This window comes from Prunus avium, chromosome 1 (genome assembly GCF_965620075.1).
Source record: "Prunus avium chromosome 1, drPruAviu1.hap1.1, whole genome shotgun sequence".
NCBI classification, from domain to species: domain Eukaryota; kingdom Viridiplantae; phylum Streptophyta; class Magnoliopsida; order Rosales; family Rosaceae; genus Prunus; species Prunus avium.
In genome coordinates this window covers 5,001,940-5,020,749 of record NC_142284.1, presented here as the reverse complement: position 1 = coordinate 5,020,749, position 18,810 = coordinate 5,001,940, and the positions used below count along the sequence as shown (strand labels likewise).

The 18,810-nt window shown below is 36.9% G+C and overlaps 5 protein-coding genes across 5 annotated transcripts; 2 read left to right on the top strand and 3 right to left on the bottom strand.

Annotated features, from left to right (window-relative positions):
- The first annotated feature begins 292 nt into the window (after window positions 1–292).
- Window positions 293–1,113, top strand: LOC110758364 (uncharacterized). Its single transcript, XM_088247114.1, has 2 exons — window positions 293–460; window positions 817–1,113. The coding sequence occupies exons 1-2, from the start codon at window positions 293–295 to the stop codon at window positions 967–969; spliced, it is 321 nt and encodes a 106-aa protein (XP_088103240.1). The 3' UTR covers window positions 970–1,113.
- On the bottom strand, window positions 361–5,803 carry LOC110758363 (uncharacterized). The gene is made up of 4 exons (XM_021960202.2): window positions 5,281–5,803; window positions 3,927–5,198; window positions 1,182–1,987; window positions 361–389 (listed from the first exon to the last, which is right to left on the bottom strand). Exons 1-3 carry the CDS (start codon window positions 5,715–5,717, stop codon window positions 1,381–1,383), a joined length of 2,316 nt encoding a protein of 771 aa, XP_021815894.1. The 5' UTR covers window positions 5,718–5,803; the 3' UTR covers window positions 361–389; window positions 1,182–1,380.
- A 356-nt stretch (window positions 5,804–6,159) lies between these two features.
- Window positions 6,160–7,857, bottom strand: LOC110758362 (Glutaredoxin family protein). Its single transcript, XM_021960201.2, has 4 exons — window positions 7,587–7,857; window positions 7,197–7,270; window positions 6,624–6,722; window positions 6,160–6,519 (listed from the first exon to the last, which is right to left on the bottom strand). The coding sequence occupies exons 1-4, from the start codon at window positions 7,757–7,759 to the stop codon at window positions 6,443–6,445; spliced, it is 423 nt and encodes a 140-aa protein (XP_021815893.1). The 5' UTR covers window positions 7,760–7,857; the 3' UTR covers window positions 6,160–6,442.
- A 1,602-nt stretch (window positions 7,858–9,459) lies between these two features.
- Window positions 9,460–14,366, top strand: LOC110758397 (ethanolamine-phosphate cytidylyltransferase-like). Its single transcript, XM_021960260.2, has 10 exons — window positions 9,460–9,615; window positions 10,300–10,723; window positions 11,122–11,357; window positions 11,542–11,693; window positions 12,078–12,149; window positions 12,776–12,843; window positions 13,031–13,148; window positions 13,355–13,420; window positions 13,518–13,640; window positions 13,996–14,366. The coding sequence occupies exons 2-10, from the start codon at window positions 10,371–10,373 to the stop codon at window positions 14,065–14,067; spliced, it is 1,260 nt and encodes a 419-aa protein (XP_021815952.1). The 5' UTR covers window positions 9,460–9,615; window positions 10,300–10,370; the 3' UTR covers window positions 14,068–14,366.
- Window positions 14,367–14,835: 469 nt separating this feature from the next.
- On the bottom strand, window positions 14,836–16,194 carry LOC110758331 (DBH-like monooxygenase). The gene is made up of 3 exons (XM_021960159.2): window positions 15,821–16,194; window positions 15,523–15,721; window positions 14,836–15,437 (listed from the first exon to the last, which is right to left on the bottom strand). The coding sequence occupies exons 1-3, from the start codon at window positions 15,959–15,961 to the stop codon at window positions 15,073–15,075; spliced, it is 705 nt and encodes a 234-aa protein (XP_021815851.1). The 5' UTR covers window positions 15,962–16,194; the 3' UTR covers window positions 14,836–15,072.
- Between the last annotated feature and the right edge of the window lie 2,616 nt (window positions 16,195–18,810).

Here is an 18,810-nt window from a genome sequence, read left to right as displayed (position 1 = left end):
ACGGTTAGAATGCCACAAGTGAGTCTTCAAAGTGAGTAAATTTGGAAACAGCACGGGGACAAACCTGTCTACACCCTTCCGGGTTGGTCTTTGGCCTCTCTCCTTTTCATAAGCAGCAGAATCACAAGCATGGGCTCAGACATGTTTCCCCAGTCCCTTCATCAATAATTCACACACACTCTCTCTCTCTCTCTCTCTCTCTCACTCTCTCTTGCACTGCAAAGCTCTATATATATTGGTGCTCCAACTTTTCCCTCTCCAAGTATAGCAAGTTTTCATTTCAGCTGTATAAATGATGAAATCTTTGTACATCATCTTCTTATGTTTCCTTATCGCAGTTCTCTATTTTTCTTCCCACAATATCAGTTCCTCTTCTCTGGCTTTTCTCCCTGGAAGGAAACCCATGAGAAAATTAAGCATGCCATTGACCAACAACAAACATGTCTATCAAAAACTCAAGGTAGGTTTTTCTTTCAAATAAATGAATAATATTCTCCTTCCAAATTCAGGCATTTCAGAAAGTTTTTCCTGAGAGAAACTTGACCTATTATATAAGGTCCGAATTGGATCTGTTCTCAGTTCTCAGACAGCATGCCAAATTCTATTTGAAAATGAATCCTGCTCAAGCATGTTATTCATGATGTGCAGTTCCTGAACAGTCTGCTAGCTTCGAACATATTATTTTCATTTTCGAGTTTGTAGCCTACAACTATCTAATTCGGTTAAGATAATTTATCTGAACTTTTTCTTAAATAAATAATTGTCTTTATATTCTACTCTTATCCAAAACCATCATTGAGGTTGTGCTACATGCAGGTCATTGATGGAAAGTCAGAAACATCGACGGTTGAAGAAATTCCTGTAGCAACCAAATATGCAAACAGCAACAGCGATTTAGACGAGCTTATTTATCACATTGATTACCATGGAGTGACTACTCATCCAACACCCAGACATCCCAAGCCATAGACTGTTGCTTAGCCTTCTTGATTGAGATGTATGCAGATATGTATTTATATATCTCATCAATACATTAAATATGGGATAATCGGAAAGAACAACTGATGAAATTTGTCCTTACTATCAGTGCAGTATTCATGTTTCTTTTTATCATTTCCCTTTACCTACATAGCTGTTGTTCGGAAGAATAAAATCTTAGTCAAGAGTGATGCATTACATACCTTTGAGCTGTAGTTATAGAAGGCGATGACACTTTAACCATAAGCTGGTTACATTTGGTATGAAGCTGGTTCATTAACATGAGGAATCAGATTTCAATGTGCAAGAAGTAGCTGATCCATTCCTGTCCATTAGGGCCTCACGGTGTTGGAACTAGCTATAATTGAGAACAGATAGGTGGTAGCTAACATGTAAGATAACTCATAATTCATAATGGAGTGAAACCATTCCATTCATATATTGCTTTCTGGTCTTCCTATATTTCTCTAGCAGTATCTTATAGCTCTCTATTGCATCCTCAAATATCACCTCACTACTAAACCTAGATCTTAGCCGCTGGAATGCAGCTTCTACCTCGTCTTTGTGTTGAATACATAATGACAACAAGTTTTTCATTCCCATCAAAGGCATATACTGGTCATGATTTGGACTGCTTTCCTCCCCCAGATTGAGAGACCCAAGCCATCTAATTCGTTGGAATGGATCTTTGTTTTTATGAATTGCTAATTCTATGCTCCTGAGCACTTCCAAGAAGTGTGACTCTGTATTAGTTTTGTCAATCAGCTGACAAAAAATGACTCTCTGATTCAAATCAAGCCAATTAAGGGTATGTGATTGCCAAAAAACTGAAGCAACCAAGCAAGCCTTCCGAAAGGTAGAATCAGAATCACCGATCATCCCAATGGCAGCATGCAACAAATTCACAGATATATCTTGAATAATTCCAGACGAAGACTCAAAAGAATTATGAGCTTGTTTTTGGTTCTCGTTCCAACTGAAGAATGCAACATGAATAAATCCCTCCCACCTGCATTTAAAAATGAGAAGCGGAGTATGTGAGAGTGTAGCAGGGTTAATACTAATCTTCATCATCAGATATTTATTTTTTCTTGTGATTTCAGATTTATCAATTTATTTGAAACAAAGTGATTTTTTTTATCAAAAATCCAAGAGTGAAAAAAAAAGGTCTAATGGGCAATACTAAAGTGGATTAAAACTACATTTTGACCAAACATTGTACACACATTCAAATTCAAAACAGAAGACAATCAACTTCACTTTCTTCAACCTATGTGAAATAGAGATGAACTCACAAAGTGATTGCTTAGATGTAATCACAGCAAAATTAAAATACATTTTCAATATGTGTGTGCTTGACTTATAGTATTCACACACATCACAGCCTGGTGGTAAACAATAATCACGGAGTATCAATTCGATATTCACATGCGTGCACGTGTATGTGTAGTTTCGTTGTACTATTCTATGTAACGTAGATTATGACACATCTTTAGTGTTAAGGTAAAAATTGAAATATACTCCAATATTACATTAAATAAGGCATGTCAAGGCATCAGCTTTTCCACGCACATGGGGTACAAGAAATTGTCTATCTGTCTTGTAGAAAAAGATGTCTACTAATCGATACCATATGATTTGTTCACGAATGTGGATCAGCCCACATGCATTGTTGAGCCGAAAGAAAAATATTTCAAAGAAAAAATATTTTAAGCAATCAAAATATTTTCCAGTCTATACAGAAGACAGTCATATCAAAATGTCTGAGAATTATTTTGACGTGTGCAAGGACCATAATATCAAATTGGCCTTTTTGGAGAAATTTGAAACAATTGTATGAGCTGAGAGAGAAGGTGGAGGGGGGACATAGGGGGAGACTGAAAATTTTAAAATCAAAACATCAAGTATAATTTCACAATGTATTACTGATATATCAATGATACCAACTTGAACCATATGACACCATTAGGCCACAACAGGCTGTATTTCGGAATTTCATGACTATCTACCTCACCAACAGCATAGAGACAAAGAAGCAGATAAAAAAGCTTTAATGTCAATCAAAGAATTAAAGTTCACCAGAACATAAAATCCTTGAGTTCTTGACAATTCCAATGGTTTGTATAATTGACCAACTCTTGTGATGACCCAAGTCTCATTCTTAATGATTAACAGATCAAATTCCTTTGCTGCGGAAAAGTTGCACCCACAAATGCTTAGGACTCAGTGACAGCTCTTGGGGTCTTGGGGTAAAGTGGATAGGGATACAGTTAGCAGGACTCCAGACAATTACTAGCTCATTCATTGAGCATTCTTGAGATGCTATTAATCCGATTTTTACTGGTATTAGAAGTATAGGCAAGCACACAAGACATTTAGAATAGGCCACCCATTCCCTCTATTTAGATCTTATTCTATAAGTTGTAGGTCAGGCACTGAATCAAGCGTCATTGCAACATGCCCTTATAATCCTGAAAAAAATTCCACCTAAGAGGAGAAAAAATAATAATTTCTAGAGACTATGTAGCTGATATATGATTAAAAAAAATATTGTTTGCCCATACCCTCCTCCATACTCTGCAACATAATGAATCATGTATCTACCGAATAAACATCCTACTTGTTAATGTTCTATCAATCACATACTGGCAACAAAACAACATACCCATTAATATTTTAATGAACAACTAATTAAACAAATAATATCTGCAAATGCACAATGTTTCATAATTCAAGGACGAATAGACTCTAAACTAGAGCAGTTGGTTGCAACTTTGAGATCAGTAACCAGGTAATCAATGGTCCTATGTTTGACTCTCATGGACTATGCATAGGATTTGCAAGTTATTTCATGCATATATTTGATAAAATAAGCCAAGGCTGTTGCATTTAAGAAAATTGATCATCATTAGATATTATTTTATTCTCAACATCAATTCATAACTTACTCAAAAGGAGGTTCAACCTCGATACCGAGTGTAAGGTGTAAGGAATAGCCATCAGATCCATCAAAACTAATATTTTCGGTGCATGCCTCATGAAGAATACCTCTTGGAATATACAAAATATCACCTTCCCTCAGCAAAAATTGTTTGCATTCAGCCATTGAATTCTGAACTTCTGAACCATGTAGCCGATCAAGAGGATCATACAATCGAGGTAACTGCACATTTGATTGAGGAAAAAGTCTCCATTGCTTAGTCCCAACAAGTTGGCATACAAACACACAATGGTCATCGTAATGACGAGCCAAGCCTTGGGAATTAGGTGGTGTCAAGTACATATTGGCACCAACTGATGGCTGACCAAAGAGAGATGCTAATTCATCTGCAATGGCAGCAAGACTCTCAAAGCGAAACTCCATTCCACGGAGTGCAATTGTATAACCCTCTTTGTATGCTTCTTGGCATTTTAAAACTTCCTCAATAGTAAAGTAATGGGGATCCTCTATGCAGCAAGAGTTCAAACTCTCCTGAAAGAAATGCACCTCCCTCTTCAGGTGGCTGTCTGTTCTTAGAACCCGAATGTCCTGCTGGCAGATTAGAGGACAACCCAATTTAATTTTCACCTCTTCCAGGAAAGTAAGGATGTTCAATTCATCTGAAGAAATAGGAAGACAAGAAACCATCTTTGGAAGCATAGAAGAAAGAAAGGAAGGAAATTTTCCTGTTGAGTTTAGCAATCCTACAAATGGACCAAAAATATCATCCACCTCAACTAAATCCCCTTCTGACAGCCCCCGTCGCACAAGAAAGGGTGACACCTCCCAGTGGTTCGACACAAAATCTTTAAAACCAGACTCAGAGAAACCAAATATACCCCTTTCAACCACATGAAAATGCAAAGGCTTGGTACGGTGAGAAGCACAAATGGAAAGCCTAAACAGGCTTTCAGCCATATGACTTATTCTAATGTTGCTAATGTACAAGTTTTCCCCTTGTTTGGACTCCAATGGGTTTTTGAGTAACATCTCATTACGCACTTTTGCCCACAGATTTCTCAAAAAGGCAAAGAAAGCTTGGAAGAGGTTTGTTGGGATGTGCTCCAATTGTTCAATGTTACAGGTGTTAATGAGAATGATTGCAGCATTAAGAAGTAAAACTGAAAGTTCATCTTCCTCAAACCCAATATTCAGAGAGGTAATACCTTCACTATCCACAGAGACAGAGCACAAAGACACTGAAATCATTGAAGATTTATGAACCTGAAGAAACCCAAAACTAAGAACCTATCACATGTCAAGTCAAGTAATTGAACAAAAAGAAAAACAAACGAAAGCAAGATAAGTGTCAGCATACTCACAGAAGCCTGGGAAGTGCAGAGGAATGAGCAAAACGACGTCGTCCGACTGAAGTAGTGCACAAATCCAAAAGGGCATGGCAGGCAGCCACTGGAAGTCTGGTTTTGGAGCTACCCAATGCGGTTAGCAAGCCATTGATGATGCCAGCATCGGAAGAAATCCTCTGGTTCATGTCCAGGGACTCGAGGGCGGCGGACCCCACCATCTCGGCGGCACGGGAAGCTATGGTGGGGGACTTGAAAGTGAGGAGAGCTGGTAGAAGAGAGAGGATGGGATCGGTGATGGAGTTTCGGAGTTTGTTCAGGCATTTCTTGATTAAGGGTCGGAGGGAGTTGGGGTTTGGAGACGACAGAGCTGCCAGTACGACAGCGAAAGCGGCGTCGTCGCTAATGTCATCGGATTCCGGGTTCCTTTTTCTTTTGCTGCAATGCTTCTTCATTTTTGTTCAAAAGACGATGGATTTGACAAACAGCAACAAAAGACCTTTCGTTGGTTGGCTTATTTTGTTCGTTTAGTTATTTTTCTCTTTTCTTGTTTTGTTTTGGGCATGCATTACTTATTTGGTGATGTTTTCATTTTATTTTTCTATCATTCTCAACAAAATTAGCGAATGAGATGAAAACAAAAATAGAATGGTTTTGTCTTGTCAAACCATATCTTATCTTTCCAAGACATCACATTCCGGTCTTGGCAAAATCTTTTTTGTTTTAAGATTTTGCTCCGCGATTAGGCGTAATACAAGCTAAGAAAAGGTAACCCAAGTTCTTGGTGCCACATCTAAGTGAAAGTTTGATGTTTAGTAGACAGGAGCACTAGTCTCAGTAAGTGCCAATGTGACTATGTTATCCAAGAGAAAAAATAAAAAGAAGAAGAGGAAAATGTTATACTGAAATACAAATATAACGTTCAACTTGCGGTAGAGGTGAAAAGGCAGGCAGCAGTCAATCAACTACAAGTACTATTTTTATCCAAGAGATCATTCTCTGTAAAAGACTAAAATACAGTAATCCAAAAAAATAAAAAAAATAAAAATAAAAAATACAAGCTAAATGCAAAAGTGATTGCCATACTCCCCCACATGTAAGGGAAGGAGTTATTTCATAAGCACTACATTCAAATTCTCTACGAATTCAGCTACCAGTTTCTGATAATTGATGATTCAATTTAAAGATCCTCCCTATGCTGGACCTCAATGCCCAGAAGCTTTGCCAGTTCTCCACTTTCATATGCTTCAACAGTATCTAAAAAACAGCATATTTATCAGTTGTTAGTAATCCCTGGTTCAATCAACTTTCCAGAAACAAAGAGAAAGATCACAAAATATTTTGAAAGGAAAACCAGTTACCATCCGAGCCCCCAATGTACTTTCCCTTCACCCACACCTGTGGTACAGTACGCCTCCCAACCAGCTCACCTAAAGCATCTTGGATATCTCGACCGTCAGCTGAAAGAAACACATTGCCATCTCCAATCAATAACTGATAGTGGAAATGGTACATGTATATGCACACAAAACAGGCATATACGCCTTCAAATTTCAAAGAAAACTGCACAAAGCTGTCAAAAGGGTGATGCTACAAGAAGCATTTTTGAGTTGGCAAACTATTCTCCTGAATGCAAATTCAAGCTAATATCTCACATTCACAACCTGCAATCCTGAAAAGCAAATTCTAAGCACAAAATCTGGAAGTTCATGCAAACTTGTACTGTCTAGTAGTTATAAGATTGAACAATTAATGCACCTTCATACAACTCAACAACAAGTTTACTACTCTAATTAGGTGTCATTTCATCAAATTGGTTTCTACCATAAAGTCAATTTTGCACCAATCACACATTTCACCAACAAGCTCCCTACTTTTTTTTATGTCTTTTCATGCACAGTTTGACAGAATCAGTAAGGTTCAAGTGACCATACCCCTCTCATCAAGCTCAACTACATAGGGTACTTGGTTCAACTCTTTGAAAACAGCTTTTGCCCTTTTACAGTACCTGCAAAGTACCCAAATAAATAAAAAATTAGGGAAAAAAAAGGCGAATTTAATGTATACAAGCTCAATCTAAATCACAGACAACATTGTGTAAAACCCCAAATTTGATTTTTAATAGTCATTTCCTTAAAACCCAGAAGCCCTTCAATGGCAACAAAATCAATAAAGGCCTCATTCTACATAAATAAATCGAAGATTTATTCTATTCCAGATTATTTTTAAATGAAATTAGGAAATGGGTCTGAATTAAGTCAAACAGATGATGTGCATGCAAATTTACAAGAAATAATGAAAGGAAATAGAGTGGAAGAGAATACGGGCAATAGGACTTGGAGAAGATGGCGATCTTGTTGGAATCGATGGTCTTCTTGATGAAGGCGATAGAGTCGGCAGAAGAAGGCGATGATGAAGACGAAGTTAAGGTCCAGAAGAGAGACGTTGCTAATATAACTGCGGCTGTTGCTGACAGCAAAGTCTTGCTTGACGCCATTGATGGTTCGGATCTCAAGCGCTGCACACTGAAGCGCTTTTCTTAAGACTATTCAGAATCAGAATTCTATCGTTGGGGAGTGCTGTAAGCCTGTTAAAGTGACGGAGCAGTCGAGTGGCTGTGAGATGTCACGGAGAGTTCACGTGACATCAATCTTTTTTGTGGACGAAACATGAGATCAATCTCAAGGCTCTCTTTTTTTCTTCTTCTTAAAAAAAAGAAGTAATTATTGGCATTTTTTCTTTGATATAAGTGATAATCTAAACTACTTTAAGGGCTCGTTTGGGAGTGCTTTTGAAAAGGCTAAAAACGCTTTCTGACAACCGAAAGCGCTATTGATGACGTTTGGCAGAAAAGTTTAGAAGTACTTCTAGGCCATAGAAGCGTTTTCTGGAAAAGCACTCCCAAGTGCTTTTTCAAGAAGCAATTCTATTTTTTTTTATAAAATTTTCAACTTTATAATAAAAACGCTTTTGTTAGAAGAGCTTATGAGCAGAAGTGCCTCCTAAAGAAACAGTCTCAAACGAGCCCTAAATTAATCTAATTTATAGGAAGGAGATTCGAACATGGGAGCAAAAGGATAGGCTCACTCTCCTGACCAATTGGCCTAACTCCCGTATGAATATACACAATTGAAATAATCAATAAAATTCTTTCAATAGAATACACAATAAAGACTCCATAGTAGGGGTGGACATAATTCAGTTCGGTCTAATTTAATTTTTTTAAAAATTAAAAAAAACCGAACCGAATAAAATAATTGGCCTGAATTGGGTTTATTTTTGTTCAATGAGTTCTATTCAATTTAAGCTTGAACCGATTTTTTTTATTGGGTTTGTCTCATCATTAATTCATCAACGAACTCAAAGAGAAACAAAAAAACCAATAGATGACGAGGTCGGAGACATGAACGGAGATTGTGAGAGCATGAGGGAGATGAGGGAATCAAAGGTGAGATTAACCAGAATTAGTGCGACAACGTGCAGAAGAGTCAAGAACCTATATTCATTAGTTATATCCACGCGTTTCATCTTGCCTATGCTAGCGGAGATGTATGACTTCCCTACCAGGTTTGATTTAGAATACTAAATGGAATCTTCTGCGTTAAGTAAACTACCGAACATGTACATTATGTCAACAATTCAGCCGTTACATAATATTTTAATATTATTAATTTTGGTAGGTGAAAATATGTATATACGCGTATATTACACAAATAATATAATTTGTTTAAATATAGTATCTTTCTGTATAAATGAAAAACTTATCTGAAATGGAAGTATTTAATACACAAATGTTAGTACTAACATGTTCGGCCTAATATTCAGGGTGAGTCCCGAGTTTTTGGAGGTTAAGTAGCAAAATGAGAAAGGAGGAATCAAACCTAAGACTTCGAGTACAAATATAGTACTTAAGCTACAAACCCGGTGCATTTCTCGAGAGTTATTACAAGAAAAATATCTGAAGACATGCATATGTGAACTATAAATCATTAACAGTGACAATTCAACGACAGATCCTTAAATAACACTTCAAACTCCCCAAAGAAAAGGGAAATACAAATAGTGCACGTAAAATGCTAGCCAAGCACATTGCTTGCATCTCTGGTCCACATGGAAGGACGAAAGAGGTTCATGAGGAGCAAGTGGGGCCGGCCCCAGGGGCCACCCAGTGGCGTTAATTCAGTAATATAAAAAAGGTGAGATTTATTTGAAGCCAGAGAGGCTTGTAAGAAAGAACCTTGGAGAAACAGGCTTGCTTGGCTTGTTTCATTTCATTTCCCATTTTCAATTCCAAGGCCACCCAAAAACCGGAGAGGAAGCAAAGAGGAGACACAGAGCTCGAACACAAAAAAGGTAAATTTTCCAACTTTCTTGTAAAAGAACCATTATTTTAGATCTGGGTCAGCATAATAAATACTCAATTCATTGATATTTTTCATTTCTGATTTTGTTTTTCCTTGGACTTCTCAATTCCATTTTGCCCAGGTTTCTTCCCATTTTCTCTTTTTTACTTTTAACATTAAATTTTTTATATTCCATTGTACATCTCTTCCCATTTTCTTTTCAATTATTTCTGAATTTCAGGTGGGTTTGTTGTTTAGATTCAGAATTAAATTTTGTATTTGGAATTTTCTCAACGATTCTCTTGAATTCTTGGTTCGCCATGCAGCATTAATTTATCGATGGGCTTAGAATTTGCATCCCTTAATTTCACAGAATTGTCTTATTGCTGAACCAAGTGAATAACTTTTCAATGATTTTCCTTTGCACCGCCTCTTCACGGTTTCCAAATAATATACTTCCCAAATTCTCTTTATTATTTGCGTTTTTTTCTTTTTGACATATTTTTGGTGTATTTTGGTATTTTCAAGCTCTAGATTTGTCTAGTGTTTTTCATTTATCTTGTATTTCTGTGAAGTTTAAATCTCACGCCAGAGGAAGAAAACCAATGTGAATTTTGTATGAAGTAGACAAAAATATATTCCAATTATTCGGCTATGTTGATTTCTGATTTTCTTTGTGCCATTGTGGTTTCAGGTTTTGTGTCTCCTCTTACTGAGAAAGTAGAGCTGAGAGAAAATATAAAGCAGAGGAAAAAGTGTGGCAACATGGAATATGAAACTAACAAGTGGATTTGGGATGGAATGTATAATCACCCTCATGTCTTTGGTGGTCTAATGCTCACGGCTGCCTTACTCGGCTTGTCCACCAGCTATTTCGGTGGAATCACAGTTCCTCAGTTGCCTTATTTATGGCCTGATTCCGGGATTTTCCATAAGAAGAAATGTGAGAAGAAGCGCATTCGTGTTTACATGGATGGGTGTTTCGATCTCATGCATTATGGCCACGCCAATGCCTTGAGGCAAGCCAAGGCTTTGGGAGATGAGTTGGTGGTGGGTGTTGTTAGTGATGAGGAGATCATTGCCAATAAAGGTCCACCTGTTTTATCCATGGAAGAGAGGTTAGTGTTTATGCACATAAATATCAACGATAACACACTCATTCTCAAGAACACATGTTTATATTGGAATGCCAAAACCTTCCTATGTGAGTTCGAGTTGGACCTTTTGTTACTTATTTACTAACTTAAGTTACAGATTATGTTGTTATACATGGATATGAAGCAGTTTATCCACATATTTTGCAGAGTTGGGTTCCTTAATAGTGTTATTCAGCAACAGTGGAATTAGAATGAACTATTTGGTCCATCCATACTTTGTATTGTTCCAATAGAAACTCTTGCGACTGTTGTATAATCTCCTGTTGCACAATTTAGTTGGCCTTTAATAAAATTTAATAAGATCGTTGTATGCAATACATACAACTAGTTATTCTTATCTAATTTGAAGTTCTTTCTAGACTGGTTCTTGTTAGTGGGTTGAAGTGGGTGGATGAAGTCATACCGAAAGCTCCATATGAAATTACTGAGCAATTCATGAGCAGACTCTTCAATGAGCATAAGATTGACTATATCATACATGGTGATGATCCTTGCCTGCTGCCAGATGGAACTGATGCTTATGCCTTGGCAAAAAAAGCTGGCCGCTACAAGCAGATTAAACGAACTGAAGGTGTCTCCAGCACAGATATTGTAGGTACTATGATTCTCTTTATCTCCCTCAGACGGCTTTTGTTATTATGCAATTCCACTTGTGACTTCTATTACAGTCAAGCTTGCTAGAAGTGAAGACATTTGATCAACGATCTGCCTAGACAGCTAAAAAATTGCATACCGAAAACATTTTCTTATTTTCAGTTGGTCTAACAATAATCATGTAGGGAGGATACTCTCTTCTTTAAGGGATACAAATGGTGGTGAAGATCAAAACAAAACATCCTTGCATAAAACCCCAGAAAGTCAACCGAAGAGTGCCCATTTATCTCAGTTTCTACCAACATCTCGACGGATTGTGCAATTCTCTAATGGAAAGGTGTGCCTCACATGCTATCTTGGCACCTTTAATTTTAACTTGTTTTTCAAAAGTAATTAGTATTTCATATATTACAGACTATGCTCCTCTTGAGGATCTTGTGCTCCAATGCATCTAGTGACATTTGAGAATAAGTATCTTTGAAAATGAACAAACAGACCTCTTTTTGGGGTATATGTAAAGACCAAGAAGTCACCCTGTAATTCCCATTTCTTGGATAACATAGTAAATCACTTTTCAACGTAGCTTGGAATTGAGGTTTCATTTTCTTTCGTATATATTTTATTTTGTAGAGATAAAATAGGAAGGGTAAATTTTGCTTTTTGTTTTTTTGGGCATAATGTGTTTTTTGATTCTCCATGACGAGACCTTCCATATTCTCAGGGACCTGGACCAAATGCTCGTGTTGTGTACATTGATGGGGCATTTGATCTCTTTCATGCTGGACATGTTGAGGTACAACTATATATCTGAGTTACTCTTGCAAACATTTACTCTCTTTTTTAATGGTTTAAAGTTGAATCTTTGTAGTACATTTTCCTATTTTGCATCTAGTTTCAAAGTTGTAGGTGTACCTAGTAGTGACAATTTTTTTGCCTTATCCTAGATGTTTTCTGGCTCCAATATAAACTCAAAGTAGTTTATAAATAGCCTTCATGATGGTCTTTTGTTATAATGCACTCTAAGGTGACATGTCCTTATCTTCAATCTAGTATTGCTCTAGCACTCACCATCTTTCATGATTTAGTGCCATTGCTTTAAGAGAGAAATAGATTCTACCATTGCATTAATATATGAAATGCTGTTGTGGATCGTTATAGTAGTCTGCTAATTATTAGTTGTAAGGGTACCCATTGAAGCCTTGTGGGTTAAGTTTGGCCTTCTGGCAACACATAAGGTGTATGCTGTATCTGAAAACTGAACGTTGCCAGGTGACATTCATAATGACTCCTGTTTGGTAATTACATACTGTGGAGATTTCATTACAGCATTCTCCCTTTTCTATATGAAGAGCTGTAAAATCTCTTTCTCATCATTTATTATATGAAGGCCATTTTTCATTTTTGTGGGTGCTTGCTCAGATCCTCAAGAATGCCAGGCAGCTTGGAGACTTTCTACTCGTTGGCATCCACAATGACGAAACTGTGAGGTATGTCCATTTTCTTGAGTTGACATCAATTCATTCATTGGTATGCTTACACCTTGAAAATTTTATTCTCTTTCTGTCTTTATATTTAGAAGATAAGCATAAATTTTTTATCTTCTTGTCTACCTTGGTCAAAAAAGGGTAAACTTGTAAAAAGATGAAAAATTAACTAAAATTTTCTTACTTTCAGTGAACACAGAGGGCACCATCCAATTATGCATTTACACGAACGTAGTCTTAGTGTATTGGGTTGCCGCTATGTTGATGAGGTCATCATTGGTGCTCCTTGGGAAGTTACCATGGACATGGTGAGTAAATGTATCAGATTATCTTTTTATTGTGTACCAAGTCATTGTATTTTATCACCCTCTCATCTTTCACTCCCCCCATCCATCTCTTCCTCATACACATTGTTGACTCATTGCATTTTGTTAATAGTGTAATCTTTCTGATGCAATGCCTGATTTAGATGTTTTAATCACTGTATCTGAGGTTTATATTCTTGCATTGACAGGTAACAACTTTCAACATTTCATTGGTTGTGCACGGGACAGTTTCCGAGTACAACTCCTTGTTTACTGTAAGTTGATGGATCTTTTTTCAAAATTGATCACTATTGAACTTTGTTGTTTACAGCTGAGACTTGGTTTATTGAATGGGATTATTTTATGGTGCAGGGTGAAAGGGATCCTTATTCAGTTCCCAAGAGCATGGGGATTTTCAAATTACTTGAAAGCCCCAAAAATATAACAACAACATCAGTATCGCAGAGGATAATTGCAAATCATGATGCTTACATGGTAACTTAAAAATCTTTATCAGTCGTTTGGATTGTAATTTGTATGCACTACAAATGTCAAGAGATAGATACGAAACCATATTTAATAACTTTTATACAAGAAAAGTGGCCATCTTTGTTTGTGTTGGCTTAAATCCTATATCATGATTTTAAGGAGTTCTGGCATGTTCTCTTGAGATTATCTTATTTGGTGTTAATCTTTAAACCAGTATAGCCTTTCTTAATAAAGCTCATTAACATATTGCATCTCTTTTAGTGATGTGTTTTAACACGTCTTAACCATATCTTTTGCATGTGCAAAAAGTCTGCTTTCTAAAGTTCTGATAGAGTTCTTCCTCCTGTTGTCTTTGATGCAGAAACGCAATGCGAAAAAGGCAGAGAGTGAAAAGAAATACTATGCACAGAAGACATATGTCTCAGGAGACTAGCTCTTCTATAGTTCTCTTATGAGTTAAAATAGTGAAGTCGATCGGCAGTCATTGAAGAGCTATGTGTTGTTCAGGCCATCGGAACTGCCATTTTGCTAGAAGGACAAGAAGAGAATAGAAGGGAACGACATAGAAGGATACCCCCATCAGACTTCTGCATAGCCTTTATTTTTCCCATTTCCATGTATCTCTGTTAGAATATAGATGAGAATCTCCTCAATAATGTATTAACCTCGTCAAACTCCCTGTGCATATTTATAATCAATTTATTTGGGTGTTTACACTTATCCCATTTTTTATACCATTGTTCTCACAGTTTTGATTCATAAAGTTATGCTGTGTAAACAAACGTAGCTGTCCTCTAGATAGATTGGATCTATTATTTTTATTTTTTATTTTTATAAATGCAATATTGGGAAGAGTAAAATTGAACCTAAGACCTTGGGTGCAGGGGTAAATGCTCTTTACCAGTTCAGCTACAAGCCCCATGATTGAGAGATTTGATCTTAAACCTCCTCTGATGAAGTAAAAACTCGGGGTCACTAGAGAGATTTAGAGATCATACAATCCTTTGCACAGCACGGTACAGTTCAAGCCCTTGTGCCCATGACAAACCAAACTAAGGCCTAGAGATCACATAATTCTTTGCACAGCACACCTCTTCAGTGATTCGGCTTGGACTGAATTGGAGTTGAGTTCAAGATAGTTCTTATGAAAGCCAAAACTAAGCCCTAGAGTCTATCTATTCCGAAGCAACTCCAAACCAGATTATTAATCTCTAGAACTGGATCATTAAAGCCATAATACATGCAAATCATTCTTTTACAAGTTCCTACACTGCAAATATTAACATTACAACACTATTTTTTAGGTGTTTCAACAGATTGTTGTGAGGCAAAACACCTACAATATCTATATATAAATATAACCTAGTTGAAAAGACTACAATAAAAAGAATGAGGCACCATCCAAATTTCCAACCCAGAAACCCTGTGCCTTTGGGTCTCATTGCAGCCATGTGATGGGTGTGGTTGTGTTGTGTGGAGGCTGTGGAATCATACAATGCTGTTGCTGCCACTGAGGAAAGCCTTCATTACTTGTCCACATCCCACCACCATACCCATCTGCCATGGCTTGCCCTGCTGCTGGGCTCTCTTCTTCAATCTCCATTGTTGCTGTTTCCATCTCCTCAGCCTCCATCAGCTCCTCTGGAGGGTCTGCTTGTGAAACCTCCATTGATGGTGCAGGAGATAGATGACTGGGAACCCAAGGAACAACAGCTTTACAATGATTGCTGTTGCTTTGCACTGCCTCATCATCTTCCTCAGCTGATGATCTCAGACCAAAATGGCTGGAGCGCAGAAATTGGTCTGTAAAACCAATAACCCATATCATCAAATACTGAAATCATTCAAAACAAATAAAAAAATTCAAATGGGTAATTGCCAAACATACCCTTGAAGCCAGAAATCAAGTCAGAATGGACAGAGAAGACTGGGGTATTGTTGACAGGCCTGAAGAGCACAATGGCCTTTTCTTGGTTTTCTGAGGGCAATTCCTCAATAAATGGAGCATCTGATTTCAGCTGATTCTGAGCAGCTGAAAATGAAAACTCAGCCTCCTCTTCCTCCATAATGGGTGGCAGATGAGCATCCTATATCATCAATTGTGACACAGAAAATACTGAATTAGAACAATCAACAGAATTGGGAAGAGAAGTAGAGAAGCGGAAAAGATTGAAACTTTTGCATACCAGGCGGCGAATCTTTCTGGCAGGTGAAGACAGAGAGAAGTCGGAGAAGTCATCGTTGACTTGGTCAAGCTCCTCCACCTCCTTCCTCTTCTTCTTCATCGTCTTCATCTGCATTCCTTCTGAGACAAAGTGGTCTTCCATGGATGATTTTTGCACTGCGTTTGTGATCCTAAAGAATTATGAAATTTGGGATGCTGCTGATTTTTTACTGTTCTGGGATTTAATTTGATTGGATTGGTGGAGAGTGGAGAGAGACAACCTGAAAGTCTGGAGCTTTGGGAGGGTTAGGAGTATGTCTCTGTAAAAAGCAGGAAGGAGGCAAGTGCTTGGAAAGAGAGAGAGAGGTTTCTGTGGGTCTCTAGATTTCTCCAGAAGCCAAATGATCCATGCGGCCTGTGGGTATGGCCCATGGGCCATAAGTATCTTCTACTTACTAGGATTTTAAATAAGATTTTCAAACGGTTTAACACCCTGAACTCATCAAAACTCATCAAAACTCACCATATTCAACCCTACTCATTTTAATATATTGAATTGTGAAAAGAAAAAAAAGAAAAAAAGGTTTTGTTAGCACTGTTCGGCCACGTGTATGCTCATCATTTTACCTATGATCTCGCCATTTCTCCTACTTTTAACTTCAGTATTGAGAGGTTGTAGTCTGAAGGAGACAATATTCTCTTGTTAGGTAATCACCAATCAATCAACATCATTGATTAAGTAGATTAATGGGCGGAATGTATAATCTTGATTAACAACAGTCTCATATAGCAAAAGAAGCCATGGATATAATTAAGGTTACTTTCTTCATTCGTGTCTTATGCAATTTTTCTTGATTTTTCTTTTCTGGGCATTGGATACATCCTTTTTGAAAATATTTCATAGGCAAACTAAACTAGTAGGCCCTCTTTGCTTTAACTTGGAACTCATTATACTTCTCAACTCTATATATTTTTGGTTTCTAACTGTTATGTCCCATTTATGTGCCTCCCTGCAAATACTTTCCAATTGCTAAGGTTCAAAAAGACTCTCATCACAAAGTAGAGTGTATTAGAGTGTATCAGGAGTATTTTAGATAGTTAAAGAGGGAGTACTTAGTTAATTTTACATTTTAATTAAAATATTTGGGTGTATTTAGATCATAGGGTGTACTCAATTAATTTTAGTATCCGTTTAGCAGAAGTCTTTCTTTAAACACAAAAGAGAGAGTTTGGCTTCAGTCCAATTAGAATTCTTTTTCGCAATGCACAAATTCTCTTTTTTCTCTTTCATAGTTGACAAAAGGCACAAACTTTCTCAGTAAAATCCAGAGATAAAAGCCAGGGGAAGGACTTGAGGCACGAGCTTTCACTCAATGTCAAGATGTCCACTGTCTTCTCAATCTTCCCCAACAATCGAATTTCGTTGTTGCTGGTGTTTCAAAGTTAGAGTGGGAGATGGGTTGAGATTTTTCTTTTCACATAAGAAACAATCTTGAGACAACCTAATATAATACTCCCCCTCCCCTTTCCCCTCCCTAGCGAATGACCAAAAAAAAGTAAATTTTTTATTTTTCAAAAGTTTCACATTTTAAGGCTAATTATATATAACCTCATTCAAAAGGCCCGACATGTTAAAAAAACCTCACTTCTACTCAGTAACAAATGTGTTTAAGTTCTAAAGATGACAACAAATGGAACCAATGTGCGAGAAAACCTCACGAAATTTGTTATGTTAGAAATACACAATTTTAAAAGATTTAATTAGAATTATCACGTCGTGAGTAACTTGTACATGCACATGCAATAATAAAAAATAAAGTTTTTTTATGCGATAAAAAAAAATAAAGTTTCAAACTCAACTTCGTTTGCTCTTCTCATTATAAAAAGGTCAAACAAGGTTAGATAAACTAGGACACAAACTCAGTAGCTTCAAAATTTCCTATGTCTTTCTCACTCTTCCCTAACCCTTTCGTCTCTTTCACATTGATCCATTGGCAGCACCCGTAACTCTCCCACTACTTGTGACTCTTGGGCTGTTATAGGGTGGTCGATTTTAGGAGAGCTTGGAATGAACTGGTCGGTTTTAGGAAAGCTTGGAGTGGAGCGGTCGATTTCATAGGATGAGCCTACCTTAATGTGCTCTATGGTCTAGGCCACTTGGTCCGTTTGACACTTTTAGAAAGACAAATGGAGAATGTATTCCCTCATGGAAATCTATTCCTCAATCACGAATTTATATTCTGCTTCAATGAGAAAAAGAAAAAAAAACATAACAATGGATCTTCTGAAAAAAAAAAAAATATATATATATATATATATATATACTTGGTTTTGAGTGCTCAACTTAGTTCGCCTTTCTTTTGCAAATATAAGATAATTACTTTACATCAAATTAATTGACTGCATTGAAAATTACAAAAACATTGTGGCTCAAATCACACAATGTCCAATAGCCACGGGGTGTGAGAACGTGAATTGAAAAATGTCCCACATTGGAAAGTTAGACAAATCTAGTAAGGGCTTATAAGGAGTTGGGTTACTCCCCCATAACCAATTAGTTTTGGGATGGAACCTCAACTTCCTTCACCAGATACCAAACACTATTTCCCCTTGTTTTTCTTCCAACATGTTTGCCATACTTGAGATTGATATTGCCGACACATTTGTTAACATGCTTTAAGTTATTTTTAATTCTTATCAATACAATTTCTTAACTTCTATAAGGCTACAAAGTAAATTAGATGTCTTGATATTATAATTGATTATTATTGAGAAAATGTCCTCATCTAATATCTGAGGATTTTGCCTTAGTTGAACTATAACAGCTAGTATATGTTAAACTACATATAATATATTGAATTTCATATACCACGGTACAACGACATGTTATAAGTATCAAATTCGATCATTGGTCCTAGAAAATTAAAACAGAAAGGGATCATGCATGCTTGTGTTTAATTGGATTTTATGTTTTAGCTCACCTTAATTCTTGGTTACGAAATTGATCAACAA

Bases quoted from the DNA above. Each gene is read 5' to 3' on its own strand.
- LOC110758364 (XM_088247114.1), top strand. From the start codon at position 293: ATGATGAAATCTTTGTACATCATCTTCTTATGTTTCCTTATCGCAGTT. The intron at 461-816 runs GTAGGTTTTTCT...TGCTACATGCAG, and splicing joins ATGTCTATCAAAAACTCAAG to GTCATTGATGGAAAGTCAGA.
- LOC110758363 (XM_021960202.2), bottom strand. From the start codon at position 5,717: ATGAAGAAGCATTGCAGCAAAAGAAAAAGGAACCCGGAATCCGATGAC. The intron at 5,199-5,280 runs GTGAGTATGCTG...ATAGGTTCTTAG, and splicing joins TCTGCACTTCCCAGGCTTCT to TTTTGGGTTTCTTCAGGTTC. The intron at 1,988-3,926 runs GTAAGTTATGAA...TTTTAAATGCAG, and splicing joins GAGGTTGAACCTCCTTTTGA to GTGGGAGGGATTTATTCATG.
- LOC110758362 (XM_021960201.2), bottom strand. From the start codon at position 7,759: ATGGCGTCAAGCAAGACTTTGCTGTCAGCAACAGCCGCAGTTATATTA. The intron at 7,271-7,586 runs GTATTCTCTTCC...GGTACTTTGCAG, and splicing joins TTCTCCAAGTCCTATTGCCC to GTACTGTAAAAGGGCAAAAG. The intron at 6,723-7,196 runs GTATGGTCACTT...TGTTTCTTTCAG, and splicing joins AGTTGAGCTTGATGAGAGGG to CTGACGGTCGAGATATCCAA.
- LOC110758397 (XM_021960260.2), top strand. From the start codon at position 10,371: ATGGAATATGAAACTAACAAGTGGATTTGGGATGGAATGTATAATCAC. The intron at 12,150-12,775 runs GTACAACTATAT...GTGCTTGCTCAG, and splicing joins TTCATGCTGGACATGTTGAG to ATCCTCAAGAATGCCAGGCA. The intron at 12,844-13,030 runs GTATGTCCATTT...TCTTACTTTCAG, and splicing joins CACAATGACGAAACTGTGAG to TGAACACAGAGGGCACCATC.
- LOC110758331 (XM_021960159.2), bottom strand. From the start codon at position 15,961: ATGGAAGACCACTTTGTCTCAGAAGGAATGCAGATGAAGACGATGAAG. The intron at 15,722-15,820 runs GTATGCAAAAGT...TTGATGATATAG, and splicing joins CCAGAAAGATTCGCCGCCTG to GATGCTCATCTGCCACCCAT. The intron at 15,438-15,522 runs GTATGTTTGGCA...TTGGTTTTACAG, and splicing joins CTTGATTTCTGGCTTCAAGG to ACCAATTTCTGCGCTCCAGC.